Here is a 21369-nt window from a genome sequence, read left to right as displayed (position 1 = left end):
GATGAATTGTGAGATAATATGCTACTTTGAGATTATAACATTGTTATTGAGATTGAATAAGTGTGTGATTAATACTTGATATGACAATACTTGTGTTGTAAGTTGTGAATTATACAATAACTCGACTGGTGTTTACTTATGCACGAGATGTTAAAAGAAAAGTGAATGGTTCTAAGTTAAAAACTTGAAGTGTTAAATTGTAACACAATGTGTTAAATATGTTTGAAAACAAGTGAGGTTGTGAATATTGTATAATTCATGAGCGGTATTTGTGTGTAAAAGTTGTTTTAAGAGTTGGACCTGAATCAAGAAGGTGAAACCCTAACGGATTTTTCGAAGTTTAGGCCTTGAGGGTAAATACACTCGGTTTGAGTGCTCATTTAACCGTATGTTGATCCAATATGGCTAGAGCATTCTTGCAAAATAGAGTGATCCTTTGAATTTTTATACTTCATATCACTAATTCTAACAAACTAAAATATATTATCAAAATCAACTTACCCAGCAAAATTTCAAAAAAGAATAATACAAGAAGCCTAAAAAAAAGTGAAGAAAAAAACTGATTATGCTATACAACCCGAGGAAGCAAAGACCAACGAAGTAGATAAACGCTGCCTATACAAGATCATTCGGTGTCGAGGGGTACAACGAAGGGTGGCAGTTATAACCAAGCTCCCCAACCAGGAAACATTTGACACAATCGCTCAGAATCAATTGCATCTTGGATGAGTTGTTGTACCTGCAAGTAAAGTACCATAATTAATTATATTTTTCATGGGATATTTGGAACATGTACATTTAGATTTCATTTTATCTTCGTACCACCATCGCTACAAGTATACAGTTCGTATTTACAAATTGTTGGCAATTATTCTCCAGTACGATGGATGTATTTGTTTGGTATGACTGGTCAAATTCGAATATGAATGAGCAATGCATATAACAGGTTAAACCCTTAAAGCTAAACACCACCCATTTTTCCAAGTTTAAGTTCTAACTTCCAATTTTACCATTTGCATCACTAAAAAATGCATATCCATTATCCAACCCACTTTATCAGCTAATATTGGATGAAGATGAAAAAGAAAAAGAAAACACAGTTCTTATATAGCCATTTGGCAGAAATATGCCAACAAAATACCTGCCCATGGATGCTTCGCATTTCGCCATCTTCATAACCATCAAGCTTTTGCTTGACACGGAGAAGTGCACGTGCAGCATCCTTATTTCCTTGGCAATCATGTTGTGGTTCCTCCAAACTTGTATCCAAATCATCATCCATTTCCTGTGGAGAAAAGGAAGAAAGGTCACACTGCAAGTAAATCAAGAAATTCACGTTGAACATAATTACAACCAGACCAAAATCTACCACCATAAACATTATTGAGAACCAAAAAAAGAATATTCACGGTCATTATAGAGGAATTTGTAGAGGTTAGCAGTCCTGTTATATATACTTATTTCCACAATTCATGATAAGTGCTAATTTCTGCTAGTCACCGAACCCTCAGACTATGAGATGCTGGGCATTTATTAAATAAAGAAACTAACAAAGGGTCAAATGTACCTTTTGACGCTGCAAAGCTTTCAGAGGAGATAAAGCCCACTTATAAAGAGGATCGTGGATAAAAACCTGTAGAGGGTACTCATCTATTATGAAGAGATTATAGAAATGGAAGTTCAATTCATACTACATAAAATTGAGTGAAGTATGATTACTTCCACAATTGTCAGCAATGCTTCTTTGTTTGTCCGCATAACAGAGAGTGTTTCCTCGCAACATCTTCGGAAAACCCCCTCTACACCAGTTACCCCCATTCCATCAATTATGTCTCTTGTAAGCCTAAATGGAACCTGCCAGCAGTTACAGATGACATCAACAATCCAGATGAAGTATGGAAATGAGTGCATGACTCAAGGACTATGAAGTACATACCCGTTCTGGGGTCTTAAGCATCAAGCCTTGTTCAAAAGCAACGCCAAGATCTATGTGAACAACCTCTGCAGTGGCCTGATCAATTAAAATATTCATTGCATGTCGATCTCCAAGGCCAACAATGTAACCAACCTGAATATGAATCAACTAATAAGTATACCAAGGATTTTGATTCAATGATGTAGATGAGATTTTTGTGACATTCCAGATAGAAAATACTTGAAATTAAAAGCTATTTTTAAAAGAAAATAGAAATCACATATAAATAATGGATTTGGATCACATGGATGGGCAACATATGAAGGGTTAGTTCATAAGTCAGAGGAGTATTCATTTCAACATGGTTACACTATCACAAGTTCACAACAGTAGATGTTTTGCTTTCAAAATTGGGGAAAAAAATAGAAAACCTTCAAACAGGCCCACTTGAGAGGGATTAAATTTGAATTAATCCTTCTATTTGTGTGTTAGTGTTGAATCAGCTCTTTTAATTTTACTTAGACAAAGACCATTGACTCTACACTTAAGAAACCTTTAAGCAATCAGGTCAGGGAGAATCCACATATCGAAAAAATAAGCATCAATGGAAAAGTAGAATGCTCTTACCATAGAACTAGCAGCAACACTTCGGGTATAAGCAAGTCTCTTTTCAAACCACTCAGCTGGCTGTAAAAATCTCTCCAAGAAAAAATAATGCATAACAGGCCTGCATGCCAATATGATTAAGCAATGAAGCTGATTATGCGTTCTTGGTCCTTTAAAAGATAAGTATAGGAAAGACACCTGAAATTATTGCAAACTTCCTGGAATGCTTTGCGCTTGTCCCTCTCCTATCAAAAAAAACATCACACATAGTATTATTCTATTTGACCTCAGAAAATAAAAGGCATTTATCAAAAACTTTATTATATATTTATGCTGTGTCAATTTATTTTCATTTTCTTTTTGTTTTGCATTTACTTTTTCAATGCTAAGTGTAACACTTGAATAAGTAAAATGATTGTGAAGTATTTGAAAATGAATCTTGATCATGTATAAGCACTAAAACATCTCCAAAAACATTACCTAAAGTACAACTTCACCAATTTCAATATAAACTAAAATTTTAACATAATTCATTTCATTCTATTTTGTTGATGATGATCTCATCAATCAATTGCTTTAAAGATTAAATAGAAATATTTTGTGAAACTACAGTACACAACATTTATACATTTAAAGGAAGGTCAAATTTAAGAATTTTGCAGTATGCAAAAGCAGATGATAACATTAATATTTGAGATTGTTGGAAAACCACCTTAACTAGTCATCCTAGGGACGCTTTAATTGAGGCCTCTTTGAGCCGCCTTAATTGTAGCCTAGGAGGGGTGTGTCTAGTCCTACATTAGAGATATGGCTTAAATAGAGCTTATAAAGCTTGGGCAATCCTCACGTTACAATTTGGTTTTGTGAGGTTCAATTTTAGGCCCTAAGCTGAAATTCTAAGACACATTTTATATTTTATAGTTCACAAGTTTTTCTCTCCCCCGCCCCCCATCAATTCTTTTCCGATGCAATTTCAGATTGTCATCACTTTAGAAAACTATGAAACAAAAATATATTTTTGCAAAAATTTAAGAATAACTTCCATATGATACTCATGTTGACAAAAGCACTTAAATATTATATTCTTACATTTGCCATGTGCTCTCGGCATTTAAGGAATGACCAATCTCCTACTCCATAGCGACCATGAGCACCTCCATTTCTCATGCTGAAGTTCAAGAAATATTGTTAGATATAGAGCCATTCATGTGCTTTCAACTAAATCTTTTCGGATATTTGGTTCATTGCATAGTATCAGTCTCTATGACCATGGGCATGTGGTCTAGAGTTTGATCCATGTTCCCCCATTCTTCTAAGTAAATGTCATATTTTAGCACAAGGTAGGGTAAATAGTGCATTGTCCATGTTTCAAGCCCAAAAGGTTCTTGCTAGAGGGGGTGTATGATATAAAAACCATTACAGTACTTTCACTCAAGGCTAAGCTTTTGGGTAGCTGTTTCATCATGGATCAATTGCTTTAAAGATGAACAGAACAAAAAATTGTGCAGTAAAATGTCTTTCTTTGACTGACCTCCCTATAAGGTATTCACCGAGAGGAAGTGTTCCATTAACCCACTCAAGAACACCAGCACTTGGTGTAAAAGGAACAACCTGTTTCATAAAAAAGTGAAAAATCTCAACCATTTTAAAAATAATCTTTGTGCCATAACTTCAACACTATAATACAAGATACACAACCTTAGGCAAAAAATGCAGACATTTTTCTCCATGAAAAGTAGTATTACATATAAGTTGACACCGGTATGCTAGGAGTATACAACAGACGAGTGATGACTCCTCCATACATAAAAGCTCACAATGAACAATTTGTTAAACAAATCAAAGAGTAAAAGTAGGACAAGAGAAAGTAAACTATGTATTTAAAAGTTGTATAATATAAAATATAAAATAATTATGAATATCCCTTGAGTATATCTCTCTTTGGAATTAAGTTTATATAAGCTTCCAACCAGCAAAGAAAACATAAACCTTGTTATTTCCAGGCAGAAAAAAAAATACAGGGCACCATTTTATTTCAGGCCAAATATTCCCTATACATAGTCTGAAGCACCATTAACAATTAAGCTTATAAATGCTTCCAGCAAGCAACGAAAAAATAAACGTTCTTCTGATTTTCAGGCAACAAAATACTGGGCACATAGTCTGAAGCATATCATAAATTTTCAGGAAGCAACTTTTCTAGTTCAAGGGAATGAATTATATGAAAAAACTGCCATGGGAACAAGATCCTTCTGCAAAAGCATTCTCTAGTAGATAAACAATTCTAAGAGCCATGAGTAATGAAAAATTAATGAAACCCTCATCACCACCTTCCTTATTTCTAACTGCAGAGCAAGAGATTACCCAAAAACTGTTTACTGATAGCTTATTCTGTTGATGACAGTGTTACAATTCACCAGCCAATCAACAGCATCAAAGACCAATAACTTAAATAAGCAGAATATACCTTGTAAGTTCGTACTCCTAGCCTTCTTTTCCTTGTATCTTGATGGTTTCTCAGGAATGTGTTAACTAAACCAAAAAATTGTTCCATTACCTATCAAGAATTCAGCAGTTTAATTTAACCATCAACATAAGCAACACATATATGGGCAAAATAAGATCACATAAGACGTGCAGATTACCTTGTAGAAAAATGTGAATATCTCAAAGGAAGAGATAATATTTATTTGCTATGACTAATATATACTGAAAGGTTTAACTTGGACGAGCCACAAAAGTTAGCTAGCTAGATGGACAAAATCAGTTTTCTAAAATAGGATAATCCAAAAAAGAATGTAGAAAATATATAAACAGTCAACTTTAGATGATTTTAATTTAGGTTTAAATAGCTTTTTGGTCCTTATAGCTTACGTTGACTTGGGTTTTGGTTTATATACTTCAAAAAATTGCTTTAGTCCCTATAATTTAAAAAATTTTGGTTTTAATCCCTACTATAAGCAATATGTCTAAACACTTCCCCTTCGAAGACAAATCATTAGGACTGCTGTATGATATACCACCACAACCAAAAACTGAACAAAAAATTATATATGGAGACCAAAAACTAATATTTTAAAGGATAGGGACCAAAATAAAAAGTGAGGTAAATAATAAGGACCAAAAATGTATTTAAACCTTTAATTTAATATTACAATTAACAGAAAACTAGTGTTAAAACATATATTGTCAAATAAGCTTGGGATGTGATTTTTTTTTCTAAAGATGGAAAAATAAATAATTCCACACAACTTCAACAACAGATGCCATAAAGATTATAAAGCATAAGCTGTTAGAATTCATACAGCATCCTGTCTTAGGTCATCATTTCCAGATTTTGCAAGTTGTCGATATCTGCGGCCATCAGAACCCAAGCATTCAACCACTTTTGGAGCATTTATACCATTCATTATCCTGAACATCAAACCAACATAAAGTAGATAGAAGCATCAAACATTGCATCCTAAAAGAACTTTGTCTCTGAATGCTATAAATGGTTGAGACATACATAACTGAATCTGCTAATCCTTTGAAGTAAGGAAAAGAGCCTTCATGATACTGGCAACTATGATCAATTGAAATTGTAGCTGTCACTACAGGTACCTGAATGTCCAAAGTAAATGCAAAGGAAACAAGTTAGCACAGAAATAGTTCAACAAAAGGAAGACATAACAAGTTTAGCAAACCTAATGTTGACAACATATGTACAATGCTTATATAAATATTTCAACCAAAATTTAATAAGAAATGCATACACTGCCAGACAAAAAATCTACCAACTAGAAAAGTTTAAGAGAAACTTTTGACAAGTTTCCCTTAGAAAATAATGATGAAAGAACAATTAACGAACTTTTAATGCATTGAAGAGGAATAAAGATGAAAATGTATGACATTCAATTAGTGCTAAGCAATATAAAGTGTCTTTGGAAAGTTATGATTCATGAAAATTTAATGCAATGATAATAATACACTAGACAAATTGGTATTAAATATTGTTAGAAAGTCGCCTTGTGGTCACCCTTACCCCGCCTTAATTGCGGTCTCTTTGGGGGATGCCTTACATTGCAACCTTAAAGTTTGTGCTTAGTCCTACACTGAATAGAGACATGGTTTAAATAGAGCTTCTAAAGCTTGGGCAATCCTCAACTTACAAGTTAATTTTGTGGAGTTAGGCCCCAAGTCCAAATTCTATGATTGCATCAAAGCCTATCCTAGATCCATTGCTGGTTCACCATTGCCACGCTCCAGACTGATAGAGTGTGTTGGAAAGGCGCCTTAATTGCAGTCACCCTTAGCTCTCCTTAATTGAGATCTCTTTGGGTGCAGCCTTAAATCGCAGCCTCAAGGGTGGTGTTTAGTTTCACATCGACTAGAGATATGACTTAAATAAAACTTATAAAACTCGGGCAATCCTCACCTTACATACTGATTTTCTAGGGTTGAGTTAGGCCCTAAGTCCAAATTCTAAGAAATATAATGAAAATACATGTTAAAATGAAACAATAAAGCAAATACATAAATAAATAATTTAATTTTCAACAGTTGAGAGTCTGAAAAAAACCAGTGTGAGTGAGGATACTCTTCATTGTCAGCCCTCACTGAGAACTTTTTTTGACAAGTGTCACTTATAAGAGGGGAATCTTTTAAATGGGTGATTGAAGAAAAATTATTAAATGTTTAATAAGGTGAAGAAAAAGTGATGACGAAAATGCATGAGATGAATTAGTATTAAATAATAGTTTCACATAGAAAGTAGTGGACGAAAAATGAATAGAAGTTCAATGATTGAAGAGAAAGTGATGATGAAAATCGTTAAATAATAATATCAACCTTCAACAATAGCATGATATAAATACAGAATTATTGAAATTGAAATTATCTAAAATTGATAATTGCATACTTCAGTGTGAATATTACATACATCAACTGCTGATGTTATTTTCAATAATTGTATAGGCAGCTCAAGTGTATGCTGTTTGTGACAAAACACATTCATAACAAGTTTTAGAAGAAATGACACTAAAATGTTACCCATACTAGAAATATTATTGGAAATATCACCATCTTAGGCAAACAATCAATATAGCTATTATTTTTTCAAACTGCCAAGTCCCCAAAAAACCACCAGTCATTGCATCAACCTGAAAGCTTCATTATCACATAGAAATTTAGCAAACTACTCACAAGTTCTAGCACCGGGAGATTACGTAAGTCCCTTGGTAGTGTCACTTTTTTATTGGTATCCTGCATAAATAATCCAATCAGAAGGCTGTGAAAAATAAAGTTTTCCAGATTACTTGGCAAGCCAATTGATAGAAATAGCTTCAAATAAATTGACGGAAAAAAGAAAGAATGGATATGAAATATATAAAAGCATTTCACCTCTCTCTTTGTTTCCATCTCAGCAAGTCTGATATAAATCTCCACCATTTGTTTCATCTATATATGTAACACAAACAGTTTGAAGGTAATTGATTGATAATTAGAACTAACAAAGAAGAAAATATAAAATAAAGATTGATGTTACTTGTCGTATGATAGCTCCATGATAAGATGACAACTCATTTAAAAGATTTTCTGCCGCAAGCTTTTTGTCCATATCAACCACAAATGAACTTCTACTACGCTGTTTGTCCTTGATACGGTCACCATTTGCCAGAGCCAGAAGCTAAATAGAAAATAGATGATCAAAATAATTTTCATCAGAATTATTATTAAAAGCAAGCAATGCTTAAAACACATTCAACAATTGCCACGAAAAAGATCTATTGAAAAAGATATGGCCAGACAGAACAAGGTTGGTTTATGTTTTCCCTTAAATCACAAATTTTACTTTTGATAATAATAAAAAAAATCGAATCAGTGTGTGAAACATTGCCAGATGGCAGATAAAGGTACTACTTACTTGAAGTATTGTATGATATGGATGATCAATGGCCATTTTCTTCACAAGAGAAACCAATGCAAACTGCATCATCCATGTCCATATGAAATAAGAGAGGATAAATGAGCAACAGTTAATGCGTATAGTGTTGGTGAAGCCAGAACCTGGAAATTGAGATGTCCCTGACCATCCTTTGAGTTACCCATTCTAGAGGCAATTTGGTATACTAAAGGTATAAATTTGAAAGATTGAACCTACAAACAGATTCAAATACAATCAACATACAAAACCACAAAAAAGATGAGGGGAAAGGTCATACAAACAAGGCTGATTGATTGCTGAAGCTTGACTATATACCTCTTCCATTGTGCTAAGCATGCTATTTACAACATCTTTTCGTGAAGAAAGACTGAACCACAAGGAAACAATTCGAAACACCTGAAAGCAAAACTCGATAAAGGAAATCATGTTACCAGGCAATACATAAATTGGCTACATAGTGTATAAACATGTATCTATTAGGAATGGATGCTCCCATGTTAAAATTCCATATTATCTTGCCATGTAAAAGTTTTGTCTCAATGTCTCCATAGACATTTGTGTGAGCTCTATTAAAATTTGTGAATATTTTCAAAGAGACTAGAAATAAGTAAAAGATTTCTTAGAATTTGGGCTTAAGGCCTTAGTGTCACCACAATGAGGACAGTTGAGGGTTTGTGAAAGCAGAGTCTCCCAAGTCAAGAGGCTTTCATACCAACTAGAAATAAGTGAACAACTATATTGTTTCTCCAACAATTTCTGCCAAGGGAGATTACAAATGTATATAGGCTGCCTAATTAATTCTAATCTAATAATTACAGGCAAAAAGTAAGCTGATTTGCATTCCTAATTATAATAAAAACAAGGAAACTAATTATAGTAAATAATTCTGAAATAAATCTCTACAAAATCAGAAATAAGGAAATAAATATCCCATGCTACAACAAGAGAGATAGACATAGTTGTCACTTGAAAAGGTCAAGCGAAACTTTCACATGTGAGGATCCATTCCCCAATTTGTTAGTAGTGAAGGAAACTAAGAGCAATTACATACCACTCTCACATCATACTTGTTGCCTATGACTAAACAACGCTTATATCCCTCCAATGCCAGGCTAAGAAAATTGTCCCGGTCATCCTGAGATTTTGAAAGGCAGGAAAAATGACACATATTTACCATATATACATATAGGGTTGGGATGAGAATTAGGAAAAATAGAATTTGTTTATCAACTTGAAAAAGTTAAATCTATTCAATAGAAAATGCAGGATTCAATATAAAAATTCACAAGTGAAGCTTATTTATCAATATTAAAAGTGGGGATTATTTATAAATTGAAAAGGTTAAATCTATTTATCAACCTTCTGATTTAGCTGCGCACAGAATTATATAAAAATTCTTTCCTAAATCACCAAATTAAATAAATACCTATACCTGTAATTTCTGAGCTTCTTCCTTGTCCATTGCTACTTGCTTTTGCAATTCTTGAATTTTCATTGAGTAGTCAGTTTTCTCCCCCTAAATTATATACTAACTGAGTTAAAGCATCAGAGAATGAAGCAGTATAAAAATAAAAGAAAAATTGAACTACCTTAGTTGAACTCCTGAACCTTTTTATGAGTGCTTCCAACTCTACTGTCTGTAGAATCAACAATACGATTACCATTAGCATACATGAGAAATGAATTTGTGAATTTCATGAGGGATTAGCTCCCAACCTTTTAACTTATAACATCAATATTTCAGCTTTCAGGGATTACAAGTATCCAGAATTTTCTTGTATCCAGATTTTAGAAGAAATGGGATTTACAAATACCTGTCTCATGAAACTGTTGTTTGACAACCAAGCTGCCATACATATCACATCAAACCCGTTTTTTCATGAAAGGCAAAAGCATATTGACAAGAGATAGATTGTCACTTCATTCAAGAGAAGGTCCAATAAAATCCTATATCTACTTAAGTTAAGAAAGGCGATCAACTAGTAGATGTGTATGTGTTTACAAAAGCTTTGAATAGGGTGCACAAGTGATTTTATTTTGTAAGATGTGTTAAGAGTTGTAAAATGAGAGAAAATATAGATGAATAATAGACTGAAACTGTATGTCAAAGAGACCCTATGGAGCTTGTTTATAGAGAAAATATAGTTGAGCTTGATTACACATAATTAGAGGATATTCAGTTTCCTCTAAATCAGATCCTATAAATCAGATATCATATCCTATCACTTTATTATACATTAAATTCCTGATTCTCAACACTCCCCTCAAGCTGAAGCTTACTAAGCTTTAGCTTGTTGCAAGAAAATTTATTCCCGACAAAAACAAAACTTGAGTACCACTAAACAAGACAATAGTTTGAAATACAACTTAGGGATGTTGGTGAAGTCGAGCAATATTGCTTGAGAGAGAACTGGAATATCCATCAGCCTAAGAAAAACAAGTTCCGACTTTTTTAAAACCAACATCTGAAAGCTTCAAACAATATTTTGAAGACAACTTAGGGATCTTGGTGGAGTCACGAAATATTGCTAAAAAGGTAACATTGCCAGAGATCTAGATTTCCCATCAGCCTAAGAAAAATTCATGGCAAGTGAAGCAAGTTCTGACTTTCTTAAAACCATGATTTGGAAGCTTCTAACAAATATTAGTGAATACCCAAAATTATTTAAAACTTGAGAAAGAGAAAAATCTTCACCAATAGCAAGATTCTCTTGAGTCTCATAATGGGCTAAAACTAGATGAGCAAAACATGTGCTACAGAAAAGGTGTCAGGGTATTGAAACCATCAAGGGAAAGAAACCGTATGCGAGCAAACAACAACTGCATAAGAATTTTTTTTTGCAAAATCTAAAGAGCTGGGTACGCAAAACATCTCCGATGGAGGCAAAACTACAGGGTAAGGGTCCTCCAAGGTGGTTGACCTCGTTGTCGGAAGTGCGGCTGGAACAGAACTCCCACGTGCCGTCATGAACAGGAAACAAAACCTGTTTGGCTGGAAAATGGAGTTACAAAAGTGGCACCTTCAAAAACAAGTCAGATCGGGCCCAAAATCCAAGGTTATGGTCACACAGGAGAGACAACCCCCATATGCAAATTGCAGCTTGAACAGATGCTGGACGTGCTGTCATGTGCCGGTTTGAGGCACTGGTTGATGGTTTTTGGCATGACAAAGATCATGTGCGTGGGGCACGTAAAACACCAGTTGAGGAAGTAGTGGTCGAAAAAGGACAGATTGGATTTTGGCAAGTTGAATGGTGGGGTCACCTTCCGGAAAGGTCACCGGAGGTGTGGCAATGGCTGGCTGTGGTTGCCCAAAAAGTCGCTTGAATTTGAAAAAACAGATTGTCGGAGGAGAAAAGGGAAAGAAGGTCACCGAAATAAGTACGACGACCTGAAAGGTTCAACAAGGATAGTAGATCTCCGGTGGGGGACGATTTTCGTTATTTCCTCATACTAGCTCTGACACCATGTAAAATGAGAGAAAATATAGAGGATCAGTAGACTGAAACTGTATGTCAAAGAGACCCTATGGAGCTTGTTTATATAGACAAGTATTGATTACACATAATTTGAGGATACTCAGTTTTATCTAAATCAGATATCAATCCTATCACATCATTATACATTAAATTCTTGACTCTCAATAAGAGTTATTGCTCATAGATCAGAGCATATCCAAGATTCATTCAAAGGGTCACCCACCATGTTATTCATGCACCAAGTCCAAAAGTGCTGGGCGTGAGGGGGTATATTGGGAATCTAAGTCTCACATCGCTTAGAGATAAATTCAAGATATAATATATAAGTGAGAGACAATCCTCACCCCATGAGCTAGCTTTTGGGGTTGAGTTAGGCCTAAACTTACATTCTAAGAATCTAAGATGATATCAAAGCATATCCAAGATTAATCCAAAGGGACACCCACCATTGTTATCCACACACCAAGCCCAAGAAGTGCTGGATGTAAGGGGGCGTATTGAAAAAAATCCAAATTCCACATCGGCTAAAAATAAAAGTCAAGTTAGAGTATATAAGAGAGGGTTAGTGAGGGCATTCTAAGATACACTAATATCTCCGCTCAAACTCAATGGGGTTGAGAATCAGAAATGGACTCAACTACATTGAGTTTGGACCTATGAAAGAGAAACCAAGTTGGTGATAGAGCATGTTGATTCGCAGAACCTCCAGCAGTAGAAGGACCAGCCGCAGCACTAAAGGTTGTTTCAGTTTTCCTTGGTGGTCTTATGGGCATTCTTTAATGATATGACCATCTTTTTTTCTAGTAATTGCAAAACATTTTAGGATAGTGTGAAGCAAAATGTCCAAGTTCTTTGCAACAAAAGCATTGGACAACACTCAGGTCTTGACGTTTAGGTTTTCCTTGTGCAGCATATGCAACTGGAAAAGACCCAGATTTTTGTTGTTCCATGGATGCTTGAGTTAGGAGACATTGTTCTTCACGAAGAAGCTCATTGAGGTATGTATACAAGGATGGGATAGGAGCTCTATTCATGAGATTGGACCGAATACCCTCAGTCAGATCTCAATTTAATAAGAAATTGATCCTTTTTGTAGTCTCATGAACTTGTTGCATTGCAATTTGACCTTTATTTGACAAATCTTCGTAGACAATGTCAGTGTATTCAGCCCAACGATTTATGAACTGAGAATAAAATTCAGAAATTGAGACTATCCTATTGAAATATGACAATTTCATGTTCTAGCTGGAACCTTCTAGCAGTATTATTCTAGCTACAAATATTCTTAAGATAGGCCCACATCTTGGCTGCTGTGTTGAATGGTCGCAGATTGAGAACAATATGAGGATCAACAGATCCTATGATCCATGCCATGACTTGGGCGTCCTTGACTTCCCATGCAACATATTCGTTCAGCTGATTTTCTTTGTTAGGAGCAGAACTGGTGGCGTCAATATGACCCCAAAGGTTCTTACCTTTGACAAATATCTAGAACTAGAATGCCTAGGCAGAATGGTTCTTGCCATTAAGACGAATGAATAAGGCATCATACTTGTCACTAGACACAAGGCTAAGGGGAAAAAAAAGGTAATCACAAGAGAAAAATCACAAAAGGAACAAGGAGCAAGAACTAGATAGTCTTGCAAAACCAAGAGGCTTGGAATTTTGGAGATTGAAGATTTTATTATTGATTCAGAATGAAAAGTTAGTTACAACTAATTCTGTTTCTCTATTTATAGAGAAAACAGATGTGGTAACACTTAACCTAACTAAGGCAGCTAACTAACCATAGTTAGTTACAACTCTAACAGAATAACAGAAATAACAGCTGCTCTAACTGAATCATAAAGTAAAACTTAGTTAATACACTAATAATTGCTAAAAATAGAGTTTTAGTGTGTATATGGACTTGGTGCATATGCTTGTATATACTTAACCTAGTAACATAAATATGAGAATCACCAGACATTGTAGTGCATCCATTTGCAGTTTACTCATAAGCCTCTCTCTCCACAAATACCAGCTTGAGAATTAATTTTGTGAATTTCTTGAAGCCATTTAATTTATATTTATACCATTGCATATTTGAATCCCTATATTTCAGGGATTAGATGAATATACAGCAAGTATTCACAATTTCCTTTCATATATATAGTACAAACACATACAACCAATCAGATTAGAGCATACAAGGAAATAACAAAATAGAAAATAAGGAAACCTCAACAAACAGCATAATCCATAATTCCTATTATCTTAAGATTGCCCTTAGTCCTATATTCAAGTGTCAATGTGAGGACCTTATTGGTGGACAATCTATAAGTACCTATGTAAGCACTCTGACCCTGATGAACTCTTGGGACCCAAATCACCTAAGCCTTTAACTACCAAAAAAAACCAATCAATTAGGTACCTTATGCTTTCTTAAACGCATTGCAGCTTGCCATTCATTAGAGTTAAGTCTTTCTTCATGGCTTTTAAATAGAGCATCAGCATAGTGTGCAAGATGAAAATGAGCCTGACATTTCCTTTGCAAGGCATTCTTAGCTGTAGCATTCACATCCTCAGCAATAGAGACTGCTGGTTTCAAATACTTCTCCAAAATTGTTCTTGAGCTGCAATTTTACACCAAAACAGGGAAAATCACAACTTAGTGAATCAGGCATTAAAACATTACACAGAATTAAGTTTAGTCCTAACTTGCTAGATCTGGTTTCTGCTAGCCACTTCCCAATCAACCGATATGCATCTGAAGCCTCCTCATTAGAGTGATAATTCTGTGATATATACATTGCAAGGTTGATAGCCATCACATTTTGACTTTGAGCACGGAAAAGTTTTGCTTCTTCAAGCTGCAACCGACAAGGTACACTACTTATACTTGGCATGATTGATAACAATAATACTGCTGAGTCATTTGTGAGTGTTAGAATTCATGGTGATAAGAATTGAGAAAAAAAGAGAATTCAAGAGAAACTGTAATTCTGAATTTTTGTTACAAATGAGAGAATGCAAGGATACAGGTATTTATACTGATCTAATCAGTCGCAATCAGTTATGATTGATGTCACAGCTAACAGCATTCCTAACTAACAATCTGAACAGACTGACTATCAACAGAGATGTGTTGGTCCCTGTGCAGGCCCACTCAGACAAACAAGACACAGGCCCATGGACTAGATCCACTAATCACTATATATACAACAATGAGCATCATGCAAGCAAGAAGCATATGTGAATGCTGACCCATATGCAGTTTTCCAATCTACAAACACTTTGTTACCTTCTTTTAGTGATATTTAGCATTATACTGGACAACTTATCAATTGCAATAAGCCAAGCAGGTCTTATGAAGCACATAGCATAAGAATAAGTTTGAAAATAGAATTTAAAGGAGGGGTTTTTAGGTGAATTAAAACTTAGCCAAAATGTTCTTTTTTGACATTTGATCTAAGAATTTTAAAATTCATGCATTGTTTGATCGGTGATTTTCTACCAAAACAGGGTATTTGATAACTGTAGAATTTGGGTAATCCTCTCAACTCTTCCTTAAGTGTGCATTCAACCTACCCACCCAGCCCCCCCCTGCATTCATCCCTCCTTTTCCGAAGTATTCACACCTCTCCCTCTCACTCTACATCATTCATGGAGGCAGACAAAGTGGACTCTCTGCAAACTGGGCACTTTGATTAATTCCTATAATCATGACAGGTCAAATTCACATCTAGTTACAGCTAACAAGTTCAGATATCATTTTGCTTCTCTAAAGCTTTAGTTTTTCTATGTAGTGGCCACACTGGTTGATCAAATTCCACATCCAAATTTTTTGTATATTTCTCACTTCCTTGTCATTGAAAGGAAGTTTGATTTCATTAGGAATTATGAGCCAAACAAATGGTTTAATAAATTAAAGTATTTGAATTGCTGCAATTATATTTCTCTATATTTTGAATTGTCCTGTATTTTATGTTGCTCAATCCTAACACATAAAAATGGGTTTGGGGGGGATCCCCAAAAGGAAAAAGAAAAATAAGTCTCAAACATATGTTGCTTGTCATGCTTGATATATAATCATATTTCAAATTTGTCTTCATTTGCAGATAAAGTGTGGTTCATTGAATTTGTCCTCTAGTACAACTACTCTGAAAATTGACATTGAGCAAAACAGCAGAACTATCTATCTTCAGATATGAACACACTCAAAGTCAAAGCTACCCCCTTACCCTTCCAAGCCAATATACGGATGAGCTTTGCCCTTTGGTTTCAACAGAAAGGAGTTTAAACTCATGCAAAGCAGCAGCTGCTTGAGAGAACCTACATCCCTGTATATGGAGAATATCATATAATAAAAAAAATAAAAATTGTGAGATTATGTCTTGATATTATTCTTCATATTGTATTTATTATAGAATATTCTATTTCCTATTAATCAGTAATTGATTGATCTTGTAATCAATACTGATTCCTTTTTCATATATAAATAGCATGAGGTATTTTTTTTCTGCAAAAATAATATTCTATTAATTGAGGTATAATCTACATTGACACACAATTACATAGTAAAACACTGCTATAAAAATAAATTTGAATTATGGTATCAAGATAATAATCACGGACCAAATTCCCTAAAAGCATAGCTTGTTAGCTCGAGATCTAATAACAATTTCATTGCAACATATCCTCTTACACAAGTTCTCAAGCTTGAGGAAAAAATAAACAATGCACAGGCTACTTTATGCATTAAAGACGTTCTAAATTTTTAATACTATTGGAAAAAACCAAGTCCCACATCAACTAGAGATAAGACCAAGATAGAGCATATAAGTGGGGGACAATCCTCACCCTTTGAGCTAACTTTTGGGTTTGAGTTAGGCCAAAATCCACATTCTAAGAAATACCATGTCAAGTACCTAATCTCCCAAAAGCTTTAAGTAGTTAATTACATGCTAATGAATGATTTTTTATTTTCTATTTTTTATCTTTAACAATGATGATATACCTTACGAAGTGTGGTGGCAGACTGCAGAAGATGTTGCAGCATACAGTCTCTAGAACTTAAAACTTGAAGTAGAACTCGTCGAAATGCTATAAATGGTTCTAGCAAATTCATATGCAATTGTGTCCTTTGCAAAATTGAGCACCACTCCATATCCAGCCATGACATCTAGTAGACAATAAAAACAGTGCAAGGCTTCAATACTGACATGGCAATAATCACTGTCTGAATTCTATAATATATTTTACAAAGTGAAAAAAAAAATGGTTCTGCCATGAAGGGCTCAGGTACACTAAACACCTGTTCAATGGAAGGAATCACAGGCTCAGGAGAAACAGTTGGCTTCAGAAGACAAAACTCGGTGCTATTATTATGACATGTTCTCCAGCGTAAATCCCAAGCCATGCCAACATGATAAAGCATCTGTTGAAATGATTACCAAGGATAAAAGAAAAACAGCTTCACAAATTTTAACCAATTAAATAAATATATAAGCATCATATAAACCAGACGAGCAAAATGCCTTCGTTTTGCAAATTTCCAATGCTAACAACTAACAAGCTCATTATTCAAATACTCAAGCATTTCTACAAATTATTTGTTTGCGACAATGAAAGGAATAAGAAAATGCATAAGACACATAATTGACGCTGGAATGAAGCTTCTGTAAGCTGTCTTAAGATCTACATATTTTGCAACTAAGAAAATACTGATTATAGCCAAACTCATTTGGATTACAATGCTTAATAGAATCATTACAAACCAGACCAGTAAAATGCCTTTGTTTTGCAAAGTTACAACAGAGCCATTGGTTGGCAAAATTTGTCATAGAACATTGAAAAGTTGCATATTCAGGTATTTTATGTGCAAAATCTATTTAGACACAGGAGCCACTTATTTTGCATTGAAAGATGACAACTTGTTCATGGAATAACTGGCATAGGCACATCCTTCCAGTTTGTTGCATTTTCATACATGCACTTCAAAGGATTTGGCAGGAATAAGGAGGTTTTTATTTTATGGCACTGTTTTTTCCAGTTCTCTGGTAACTGGATGGATTGGAATTATGCACTTACTTTTCTTTGGTTGTCTCTTATATTTAAGAAATAGCATTGTGCTTTTAGCTTCTCTTTGGTATGTAGTCCATGATTGTTTCAAGGATCTTCTATTACTGACAAGAAAAGAGGTTGGACTTCTGACTGGCATTTTGATAGTCACTTTAAGTTTAGTGCACTATCCCCTTTGTCATTTTAGGAAAATTATAATATTGCCATATGAATTACACACAATATATCATCTTGAAACAGGACATCAGATAAAATCAACATGCATTCTAACTATAACAATAAAATACATAAATTGCAGTCCATCGCATAGCATTGGCACTACATATGTGCTTATACTCCATGGAATTTTTTTAATTTACATATCATTTATAACATAATATACAGGTTACTTAATGTGGAGGATAAAGTATCCTCCTTATCCTTACTAGAAAAGGACTACGCCAAACTTAATCCAAAAGATACCTCAAGGAGAGGAACAAAGTCTTATAAGGAATAGTTTGGTCATATTCATAGTCAATGTGGGATAAAAGGTCCCCATCCCCACTCACACAATTGGCCATATGGATGGAATGTGAAGTTGCTAGATTAGACAATGATATTTGCAGGTGACCCAACATCAAGAGTGGATGGACTCTGATGTATTGGGTCTTATATGGACTACTTTGGCCATACTACAAATCAATGTGATTTTAACGGAAACCAAAATAGGTTCACTGGCAGTAATATGAAATATGAGGTGACAATAGATATCATGTTAAGGATCTACATATTGGACAACTGGATACCTGTAGTTTGATGATAGTCAAGTAAATGTACTCAGTGCTCTCTTCACTTGCATGAGAAACAGACCACACGAGCTCCTAGAACACAAAACATTTATAAGTGCATAATCACTTGCATGAGAAATAGACCACAGAAGCTCCTAGGAAAGAAATATTACCTGCTTTGAATCTTTCAGTTTTTTCTGGAAATCATTCAAATCACCCTCCTGGAGTGCCCTTAAACAACTGAATATAAGAACAATTAGATTCACATTTCATGAAAAGATTCTTTTTTTTTTTATGGTATAAATTGACTTTCATTCCAAATACACTAGATGAACTGCACAGCATTGAATTAACTCAACCTCAAAAGTTAGCTCATAGGATGATGGTTTCCCCTCACTTATATACTCTATCTTGGCCGTATCTCTAGCCAATGTGGAACTTGGGTTTTTTCCAATACACCCCCTGAAGTCCAACACTTTTGCGCTTGGTGCATGAATAACATGGTGGGTAACTCTTTGAATGGATCAAGGATAGGCTTTGATACCATTTTAGAAGAACTTCCAGAGTTGAGATTAACAGATCCTAAACCTTGAGTAAGATTAATGGAACCTAAAGCTTGCTTACGAGACCGATCAATGTGCACTTCACGCACGAGCAACAATGTTTCAACTTCATCAATAGTAAACGGATCAAATGGACAAGTAACAAGAGAAATGGATGACTCATACTCATCAGGAAGACCATCGAAAATTAGGTCAAGATGTTCAGAATTAGAAACAGTTTCCCTAATCGAAGTCAACACATTAACAAGCGTCTGAACATGCAAAAGATAATCCAAAATAGAGCCGATTATCAAGGGAGAGATTTTGAATCTCATTACAAACTTGACAAACCTTAGCACACGTTAGGATTGAACGTGCGATTGAATCCGATCCCAAAGTTTCCACGACGATCGGCATCCAATGACTCGCAGAAGAATGTCGCCGAAGATGATGGATTGCAACCACAAGAAGAAATTGATCTTGTTCGTACCAAACACTATACTCACAAGTGACTTTATTAGCATTGCGATCTTCAATCGAAGCATACTTCTGTAGAATTTTCTGATTAACAATGTAGCCTTCAAGATGATGACTACGAATAACAGGTTCAACCTGTTGAATCCAAAGGAGATAATTCTTTGCGTTCAACTTCTGAGAAATGGAATGCGCAAAGTTCTTTGAGGGACCATCGTTTGAAGAGCTCACTAACGGAGTTAGCGGGGGCGGTGGGGAGGAAGGAGGAGAAACAAGAGTAGGAATCGATGCGGAAGCCATGAACAGATGTTAGGTTTCCACCTAAGCTCTCAATACCATAATAGAGTTGAGAGAGTTTGAGATAGGAGAAAGAATTAAGATTTAGAAATCAATGTTATTCAACCCAAAATGTAACTGATTACAGAACAGTTTATACAATTGAGATAACAGTCAACTACACTAACAGTCAACTAACCTTGGTTAGTTGATACAGCTGTCACAAGCTGCCATAGACTAACAGACTTAACTACTAATTAATAGCAAACTAACTACTAACTACAGTAGTTAAACTAACAGCTTATTACTGTAAAGTATAAATACACATCGAGTAATGTATACTCCTTATACACACTTATACCTACTAATAATAAATGTATATTATTTTATCCTAATTTTCAACAAGTAGGAAAGTCATAGGCTTCTCAACTTTTGAAGCCGATTATTCCTTTTTAAAAAGTAAAACAATAAAATAAAAAATCATTAACATAGATAGTCATCTGAAAACAAAGGATTGCAAAAGAAATAAAAAAGAAATTCTTCGTAAAAATATTTGTAGTTTAGTAACAATTAACTACTTGACAGGTCAATGATTTTATCAAAGAATTCCTCATTTGGAATATATATAGCTTGAAAAGAGCAACTAAAAATAAAGAATATAACAATTGAACAATGGAGTTCAAATTAAAAATCTGCACAAGAATAAAAAAAACATTACCTGTGCAAATTTTCATTGAAGTGATCACATTTGATATTTGGAGTTGGAGGAAAATTAGTTCCTACACATGGCAAAGAGAAATCCCAGTTCCCAGCACGCCAGGCAGACTCATATTGCAATTCAGCAAACTCTAAATCATGCGGAAGCTGGTCCTTGCTTGATGTCAAGCCATGGCAATACATGTCCAGCACATGTGTGCAGCCAATCTGCTGCAATGATCTAATCAACCCTTTGTAAGGTCTACTCTGCCTCATCTCATCTACCTCTGAGGCAAAAGATGAAGGGTTTGCTGCTCCTGTTTGTTTCAATGACATACTTTTTGAACAGCCATCCTTCTGTACTGAGGCATCTGATTGCACTTGCAAGTCATAATACTCCAGGGCCTTCCCCCAGTTTCCCTCATGCTCAAATGTGATTATTTGAGAAGTCAACTATTATTCACATCAACCAATATAATAAATAAATAAGAAAGGCAAAGAACCAAAACATAACTAGTGAAATAAAACATGACTCCAAAACCACAAAGAAGCAACGAGGACTATATTATTCCAAAGAAGAGTTTCCACAAAATAAAAGCTTATCTTTGGGAAGTGGTTGTCACAG

General features: G+C 34.8%; 1 protein-coding gene across 3 annotated transcripts in view; it reads right to left on the bottom strand.

Annotated features, from left to right (window-relative positions):
- Nucleotides 1-416: 416 nt before the first annotated feature.
- LOC100788458 (serine/threonine-protein kinase ATM) overlaps nt 417-21369 on the bottom strand; it is a 94679-nt gene continuing 73726 nt past the window's right edge. For 2 of the 3 annotated variants that reach the window (XM_006578562.4, XM_041014918.1), the window contains 29 exons: nt 20767-21197; nt 18930-18996; nt 18775-18849; nt 17223-17345; nt 16926-17090; nt 16150-16248; nt 14627-14778; nt 14340-14541; nt 10037-10084; nt 9880-9963; nt 9499-9582; nt 8763-8843; nt 8570-8659; nt 8427-8489; nt 8049-8189; nt 7904-7960; nt 7706-7765; nt 6030-6124; nt 5827-5935; nt 4989-5078; nt 4053-4132; nt 3611-3689; nt 2720-2766; nt 2543-2642; nt 1937-2068; nt 1720-1854; nt 1568-1633; nt 1142-1285; nt 417-739 (listed from right to left, as the gene is read on the bottom strand). In XM_006578562.4, coding sequence (XP_006578625.1) covers nt 662-739; nt 1142-1285; nt 1568-1633; nt 1720-1854; nt 1937-2068; nt 2543-2642; nt 2720-2766; nt 3611-3689; nt 4053-4132; nt 4989-5078; nt 5827-5935; nt 6030-6124; nt 7706-7765; nt 7904-7960; nt 8049-8189; nt 8427-8489; nt 8570-8659; nt 8763-8843; nt 9499-9582; nt 9880-9963; nt 10037-10084; nt 14340-14541; nt 14627-14778; nt 16150-16248; nt 16926-17090; nt 17223-17345; nt 18775-18849; nt 18930-18996; nt 20767-21197 — 3177 coding nt within the window. In that variant the 3' untranslated portion in view covers nt 417-661. Of the gene's footprint in view, nt 740-1141; nt 1286-1567; nt 1634-1719; nt 1855-1936; nt 2069-2542; nt 2643-2719; nt 2767-3610; nt 3690-4052; nt 4133-4988; nt 5079-5826; nt 5936-6029; nt 6125-7705; nt 7766-7903; nt 7961-8048; nt 8190-8426; nt 8490-8569; nt 8660-8762; nt 8844-9498; nt 9583-9879; nt 9964-10036; nt 10085-14339; nt 14542-14626; nt 14779-16149; nt 16249-16925; nt 17091-17222; nt 17346-18774; nt 18850-18929; nt 18997-20766; nt 21198-21369 lie in introns of those variants that run through there. The other variant, XR_414032.4, reaches the window with a different exon arrangement.

The sequence above is a fragment of the Glycine max genome, chromosome 4, assembly GCF_000004515.6.
Source record: "Glycine max cultivar Williams 82 chromosome 4, Glycine_max_v4.0, whole genome shotgun sequence".
In the NCBI taxonomy this organism is placed as follows: domain Eukaryota; kingdom Viridiplantae; phylum Streptophyta; class Magnoliopsida; order Fabales; family Fabaceae; genus Glycine; species Glycine max.
This window is presented reverse-complemented; position numbering and strand designations above follow the sequence as displayed.